This window comes from Plectropomus leopardus, unplaced genomic scaffold, assembly GCF_008729295.1.
Source record: "Plectropomus leopardus isolate mb unplaced genomic scaffold, YSFRI_Pleo_2.0 unplaced_scaffold24328, whole genome shotgun sequence".
Lineage (NCBI taxonomy): Eukaryota > Metazoa > Chordata > Actinopteri > Perciformes > Serranidae > Plectropomus > Plectropomus leopardus.
The window spans coordinates 1-8,324 of NW_024626411.1; the positions used below are offsets into that span (position 1 = coordinate 1).

General features: G+C 38.0%; 2 protein-coding genes across 2 annotated transcripts; both read right to left on the reverse strand.

Moving 5' to 3' along the window:
• Positions 1 to 243: 243 nt before the first annotated feature.
• LOC121966394 (olfactory receptor 6N1-like) lies at positions 244 to 1,215 on the reverse strand. Its single transcript, XM_042516495.1, has one exon. The coding sequence runs from the start codon at positions 1,213 to 1,215 to the stop codon at positions 244 to 246; it is 972 nt and encodes a 323-aa protein (XP_042372429.1).
• A 4,651-nt stretch (positions 1,216 to 5,866) lies between these two features.
• LOC121966395 (olfactory receptor 6N2-like) lies at positions 5,867 to 6,793 on the reverse strand. Its single transcript, XM_042516496.1, has one exon. The coding sequence runs from the start codon at positions 6,791 to 6,793 to the stop codon at positions 5,867 to 5,869; it is 927 nt and encodes a 308-aa protein (XP_042372430.1).
• Positions 6,794 to 8,324: the final 1,531 nt, after the last annotated feature.

The window sequence follows — 8,324 nt, forward strand, 5'->3', positions numbered from 1 at the left end:
TTTACATATAAAATTATAATTGCAAATTATGTTACAGAAAAAACTTTTTTTTAGCACTTTTGTGTTTTACTTTTCCTTTCTTTTTTTTTATTTGGACCTTGTCCCCCTCCCATTTATCTTTCCTGAAGAAATCAAGCCAAGTTGCTTTTATTCAAAAGAGTTCATCTCTAGTCAAAGATCTGATAGCAAACAAAATCTATGGATGAACATATTGACCGGAAGCATATTTTTTGCTTTAAAGCTTTATTGTTTACTGTTTGTGCATGTTGAGTTTTGTATTTTGGCCGCTGAACTCTTCAAAAACCTAAAAATGGCTTCTTTTATTTGAGGCAGATTGAGGCCGTAGACCAGAGGGTTGTTGATCGGTGGAATGATCAGATACTCTAGAGACAAAACAACTACGATGATTGGATTCATTTTACCGTTCTGGAATCGAGTCAGCGACAGGTCACAGAAAATAGATAGAGTGAAGTTGATGAATGTGACGATGTGAGGCAGGCAGGTCTGCAGCGCTTTGCCTCTGAGCTCAGCCGAGCTCCTCCTGCAGACCAGCAGGATGCGCAGGTACGTGTAGAGGATGAAGAGGAGCGGGAGGAAGGTGGTGGTGACGGCCAGAAACTGTCCCATCAGGTTGTTCACAGTCGTGTCCACGCAGGAGAGCTTCACCACCGGCCAGTTGGAGCAGAAAAGTTTGTGCAGTTTGTTTCCACAAAGAGGCAATCGAAGCGTGAGATAGAGACAGAAGCCAAAAGCACACGCAGGGTAGAGCACGGCAGAAAATAAAAGACGTCTCATCGTCTTAAAGCTCATTTTACTGTGATAATGCAACGGCTGACAGATGGCGACAAATCTGTCGTAGGCCATGACGCCGAGGATCATCACCTCATACGCCACAGAGGTGGAAATCACATATATCTGCAGGAAACACCAGGAGCGAGAGATGAGGTGCGAGTCGGACAGCAGGTCCACGAGAAACCTGGGGAAGAAGCCGGCCGAGCCGTACAGAGAGTTCAGGGACAGACTGCAGACGAACACATACATGGGCTGGTGCAGAGACCTGTGCAGACACACCGTGAGAACAACGAGCGCGTTAGCAGAGACGATGGTCGCGTAGATCAGCAGACTCAGGCTGAAGAACAGATATCTGAGGGGCCCGAGGTCTGCAAACAGAGTCAGCTCAAAGTGCAGAGGGTTCAGGCTGCTGTTGCTCCTCATGTCTGCACAGCTGCAGCGCTGCAGCAGCAGCAGGCACAGGGACGGAGGACAAGTCGTCCTAACGAGAATGTTTTTAGCAAATTGTCCAGTTTTAAAACACACTTTAACGAGACTTGAAACACACATGCACACATTTAATTTGCCTCGGCTGCACATAACACTTGTGCCTGACGATATTCAGTATCACAGAAAAGTAAAAAAATAAGACTGAGTGAAAAACTTTGCATGCAACACCGACCTGAGTCTTATAATATTTTTACAGTAAACATAAATAAACATACAGTATCTGTATAAGTAAATGGTGCAGATAGCTTAAATAGACGTTATATTTTCTTATTTCTATTTTATCTAATTTGTTTTTTAAAATATTTTAGCCTCTTTTTTTGCACCCACCACTTACAACATGACCGCTTTATATGCAGTATTTCCACCTCACAGTATACAGTCACATTCTATTTTTCCACAGTCATCAGAAATACTCACATAACATATGTACTTATTTTTGTATTTATACTTTGAAACAAGTCATGCTGCTTCCTACTGTGCAATAACGTTATTAAGGCTTTATTTCTATTTTATTTTTACAGTAAATATACCACACACCGTGCATGTATTTCTGTTATCCTGTGCAACTATCAATCATAAACATGTAAGTTAAAGCTGTATATCGTGTATATAGATTTTATATATTTTTATATCATATGCATTTTGTCATTTGCACTCAAAAGTCTTATTTTTTTGCATTCTTTTCTATTTCTGACTCCTGAGCTGCTGAATTTCCCCAGTGTGGGATTAATAAAGTCTTATTTTATCTTATTTTGAGTGTATTTACTGACTTAAACAGTATTTCTGTTTGCATCTTTAAGAAACAACTCAAAACTTACCCTTTGACTCTGTCTTTCCCTTAGATTAAAACCTCATGAAATTGCTTTACCCCCTTATGTCACTGTTATTTTCATATACATTTTAAAATGATGTTGATTGATTGGTTATTTATCAAACTGTTTACATTACAGTGTTTTTGTATGTTTTATCTTATCATTATTATTTCACACATTAATCCTGTCTCTTGTGTCTCCTCATGTTTGGACAACAGAGCAGCAAAAAACAGATTCAAAGAACAAACAGGAGAGAGAGAAGAAAAGGAGTGTGATCACATTTCAGGCACACAGTGAGAATCCAGCATTCTTACCTCCTGCATTTACAGAAAAACAGGTGCAGAAATCCATCTACCCGGAGGTAAATGTACAACATGCAGAACAACATATCATTGAGTCATCATTGTTAATCATTACTTGCAAATCTTTCATATGAAAAACATTATAAAATAGTCAACTGTTTTCCCTCAGCATTGTAAATGTTTAAATTAATATTTAGACGTAAAGTGAAGACTTAATTCTTGCAGTATTAGCAAAATGTAACATTTTTTATGCATGTTGAAAAAAGCAAGCACTGCATGATGCAGAAAAATGTAATGAAAAGATGCCTAAACCGCAAACACAAACTAAACATATATGAAATTTTAAGATTCAACCAAAGTATTGATAATAATAAAAGTTTCCATATTTGTTGATCTGATCACTGAGTGAGAGCTCTGACAGCTGCAGTGTCTCTCCTGTAATGACTCCGACTGCAGCGGCTGTGGTAGTTTTATTGTTGTCGCCCGTTAGGATGTGAGCAGCGAGGGATTTTAACACCACTCACACCTGACTTCAGTCCTGTGCTGTGTGTATGTGTCCTTTTTTCTCAGTTTAATTTGTGGTCAACCAAGTAAAATGAAATAGTTAAAAGTATAATTATCCACACTTGTCTCATAAATAAACTAGAATTAAGGCCTTGTAGCTGTACGCCACCTCGCACCAGTAAAGTGACAGTTTCCATCCACGTCAGTGAAAACATGGCCGCTTCACAAATAGAAGATCAATCAGCAGTTTACAGATTAGTGTCACCAATTCAGTATCCCATCAAATGTCTCCCCGTCTGTTCCTGAGATATGGCGCTGAGTAACAGACAGAAAACGTGATGATATCAGTTAAATTTTGACCTTTTGGATATAAAATGTCATTGTCTCATCATTTTATCCTGTTAGATGTTTGGGTGAAATTTTGTCAGAATTTGCATTTGGATTCTTGAGTCATAGCCAAAAAATGTTTTGTGTAGCCACAGTGACCTTGACTTTTGATCTTCAATCTCCAAAATGTAATCACTTTAATTGTTGAGTTTAAGTGGATGTTTGTGCCAAATCTTAGGAAATTCTGTCAGGACCTTCTTTTCATAACACATCCGAAAAAAATGAGACAGACACAAGGTCAATGATCTTCAATCACCAAAGTCTAATCAGTTTCGTCCTTATGTCTTTGTGGACATTTACGCAAAATTTGAAGAAATTCACTCAAGGTATTCTTAAGAAATCATATTCATGAGAAAGAGACTGATAAGGTAACGGTGACCTTAACCTTTTACCAACAAAATCTAAGAAGTTTATCTTTGAGTCCAAGTAATTGTTTCCCTCCAGGTGTTCTCGAGGTATCATGTTTATGAGAATGCAGCAAAAGAAGTCACAGTGGTCTTGACCTATGACCTTTGACCACCAAATTCTAATCAGTTCATTGTTGAGTCCAACTGGATAAATACATACCAAATTTAGATAATTTCCCTCCAGGTGTTCTTCAGATGCTGTGTGATCAAGAATGTGTCGCATGAGGTCATAGTGACCTTAGACCACCAAACTCTAATGAGTTTATCCTTGACTCAGGGTGGATGTTTGTGCCAAATCTGAAGAAATTATCTTCAGATGTTTTTGAGATATCAAGTTCACAACAGTGCCACAATTTCAAAGTCACAGTAACCTTGACTTTTGACCTCCAAAATCTGAGCACCTCATCCTTGAGTATGAAGGAAAATTTGTGCCAAATTTGAAGAAATTCCCTGAAGGTGGTTATGAGATAACATGTTTACAAGAATAGATGGATGCAATACACAGTGACCTTGACCTTTGACAACCAAGATCAAGGCCACTTCATCCATGAGTCCAAGTGAATGTTTGTGATGAAATCACTTCAAGACATTCTTGAGATAACATGTTCCTGAGGATGGACAGACGTTTAGTTGGATGGGATATCTCAAGACCCTGAGGAAATTTCTTCAGATTTGGCACAAACACTCCCTATAACTCAACGCTAAACTGATTAGATTTTGGTGATCAAAGGTCAAGGTCACAGTGACTTTGTATCTACTCAGTTGTCGAACATGTTATCTCAACAACACCTTGAGAGAATTTTTTTCAAATTTGGCACAAACGTCCACTTGGACCCAGCGACGAACTGATACGATTTTGGAGATCAAAGGTCAAGGTCACTATCACCTTGTATCCGCCTCATTCTCGTGACCACAGTATCTCAAGAACACCTAGTGGGAATTTCTTCCAGACACAAATATCTGCTTGAACTCAGTGATAAACTTTAGATTTTTGTGGTCAAAGGTCATGGTCACTGTGACCTTGCATTTGCCTCATTCTTGTGAATGTGACATCTCAAGGGCACCATGAAGGAGTTTCTTCAAATTGGACACAAAAGTCCACTTAGACTTAATCATAAACTGATTAGATTTTGGTTATTGAGGGTCAAAGGTCAAGGTCACTATGAACTCACAAAACATGTTTTTGACCATACGGGCCAGTGGTTTTTCTGGTGTCTGTGTTTCGCTCTTTGTGTTGTCACACTGCAGATGAACCTCATAGTTACCACATGTAAATGCTGATGTATTAATCAAAAGTAATGACTGATGAACTTTATTTTGTTTTAAATGGCACAAACGTGTAATCACCTCCTGCTCACTGACTGAAACGTTTTACTGGGATGAATTACAGAAATTTGCTCTTATGATAATGGCTGGTAAAACTTCAAGATGAACCCAGAGCAAGAGCTAATGTTGACAACTTTAACACTTATCTTCCTTTGTTAACCATTATAAACTCATGAATAAACACACAGACATTAATACATGATATTCATATGTCACATTGTATGAGAGGGATGGCTGTCAGCCTTTAATCCCTTTAGACTGAATTAGAGCAGTGAATACGCATGTTTTCTGTGAATTGTCCTCACCTATGCTGATGTCCTCGTCTTTGCATATTGCAACCTTTTGATTCTTCCATGGTTTTATAACTTGTTGATGTTTCCTGTAACGTGTGTTTCTCTTGCTCTATATATCACGATACCATCATTGTAAAAGAGAGCTTACTCTCAGTGGCCTTTCCCTTTTAAAATAAAAGTCATAAAAACTCCCCACAATGTTCTGTTGTGCTGTAATTCATTAAAGAGACTTCTCTATTTTGGGACGTTAAACTTAGCTATATTTGCATATATACTTGGGTGTAAATGAAAAAAAATGAAGTAACACATCATGATTTTTATGTTTTTAAACAATGTCAGGAAACATAATTATGCTTTAGTGATTTACATATGAATGACCAAAAAATGCATCTAAAAACTGAAAAGGGAAACTTCAACCACTTGATCAAATAAAGATGTGTGATTTTTAAACAACAATGCGGTGATGCAATATTCTTTAATGTGCATTCATCATAGAAATAATTAAAATACATTTATAAAATATCCTGTTATTATTTTACAGAGGTGTTAATACATCAGATCATTTTGGCTTGACAGAACAACTTCTTGAGGTGCTTGGAAATTTCTTTCATCTTTAGTCCGTACATAATGGGATTAAAGAGAGGGTGATACATTACGATTTGTAAAGACATTATTAAACTTAACGTTTTTGAAAAGTCAGATTCCAGCTGAACTGTAATCACATCATATGCACACAGACAGGAGAAGTTGATTAAAACTATCAGATGAGGCAAACATGTCTGAGCAGCTTTTTTTCTGACTTCTCTACTACTGCGATAGGTTATTAAAAGTATTCTGATGTATGTAAATAATATGAAAAGCATAGGAACAAGTGCAACGTTAAGCAGAATTACCATATCATGTATTATTTGTGCTCTTGAGATAACACATTGAAGTTTGTACACTGTATTTTTACAAAAAACTCCTTTTAAAATGAAACTACACAGTTTTTTATTAGCACTCAAACCGGCTGGCACTGCAACCTGACATGCAGGCAGAATCCAAGCTAAAGCCAGAAAAATACTGATGGTTGTTTTTGTCATGATCGTTGGATATTGCAGAGGTTTACATATAGACACATACCTGTCATAAGCCATGACTGCCAACAGTAAGAACTCTGAACCTCCTAAAGAGTAAAATATATGAAACTGAAAGAGACACGCCGAATAAGATATTAACTGTTTTTCAGACAAAAAATCAATCAAAAGCTTTGGGTAGACTGCAGTGCTGAAAAGGACAGAGTTCAGTAACAAAGCTGCAATGAAAATGTACATCGGATCATGGAGGTTTTTGTGAACACAAATAAGGTACACTATAGTAGAATTACTGCAGATTATTAGAATATATGCTATGAATATGATCACAAAATAAACATATTTGTATCGGTTCACTTCCACATGCCCACCAAGAGTCACATATGTTACATTGAATTCATCATCCATTAAGGTTATTAAAAAGCCGAAAGACAAGAGGCAGATTATTTACAGGAAAACAACAGAGAAAAGAACAGCCACTGTAACCCGTTTTGGAGTCTTTTTCATTTACCTGACCTGAAAACACACTCAGAGTGTGTTCATCTCCAGGATTCACAGCGTGAACTGTTTGAGTCTGTTGAATGGTCCTTTTTTAACAGATCGTTTGGCCCTCCATGGACCTCATTTAAAGTCTTCACCAAAAACAACTAACTTGTAAACAACTTCATCAAACTCTGGAGGCCTGAACTTAAGTGGAAGGAGACCCAAAGGCTTTCTTTCAGTGGGAAAAGAACGTTTTAAGGATGTTTAGCGTTTCAAATAATGTCCCTTTAAGGTTAAATGCTGACTGAGACATAACTGCAGCATTCTGAGGACGTTTTTGTGATGTTGGGAGGTGACAGATCAGAAGACGTCTTTTAAAAAACGTTCCCACAATAGAGCGGTGAAAGGATGACGTATTTTTGTAGGCCAACCAGGAAGTTAGCATTGCACTGGTTCCCTCGTCAAAAACCTTATTTGAATGGGTTTTTCGATTATGGCCAAAAATAATCTCTGTGACAAACAAAAGTTTAATATTCTTACACATTTTTACCAGCATGATAATCTTCACAGATAAACACCACTTTAGTGTGTTTTGAGGCGTAGTTGAAATCTCCAGAAGCAAAAAGCTATTGTTAGGCTACAAACCAACGACACTGTAGTCGCACCACTACAAACAGTAAAAAAACATGTTAAAACACAATCGAAAAATATTATGAACTGATAAATCTAAAATTTTATTTTGCAGAACAAAATGTCTAAATGTCTTTAGCCTGTGTTAACCACAGACCTTATTTAAGGCATTTTACCAAAAACCCTTAAAAAAACCCAGAGACTTTAATACGAGGGAAACAGAAGTAAGAAGTAAGAACCAAAAGTTGCTTTCTGGGTTGTTTTCTTTAACTTGAAATGTCGCCTTTAAGGTCATTATGCTAAAAGTAAGAAGCCCGTTCTCATTCCGAAATTGTCAGACACTGCCACTTTTGCAGCGCTTTCGGTGTAAGATCCTGGTGCCAAAAACCACCTTTCATGTCCGCATGGATCACTGCGGGACAGACCACGCTCTCTCGCAGTCTGTTGGAGCCGTACCCCGAACCAAACAGAAAATCAGCCGTTCTGCATTTACTGTGCAATTGTCCATTTTGTTCTTTTACAGGGGTCAGATTTTAATGAACTCCTCATGATTCGAAACAGTTTATTTGAAACTGACACTTCACGAAGCCCCTCCCGAGAACAGCCACGGTCAGTTCCTACGTTAGCAACCGTAACTATGCGCGGGAGGCCTGCCAATCTTTCAGCAGGAGCCAATATGTCAAAGGACCTGCTGACTTACAGGACCTGCAAGTCTGAAAGCCGAAACCAAAAAATTGAGAGGGTGTCGAATTTTTCGCCTTCCTGAAACTGAAGACCCCAGAAGAGAGATGTCAGATATGGATAAAACAGCGTGGAAGACCACATG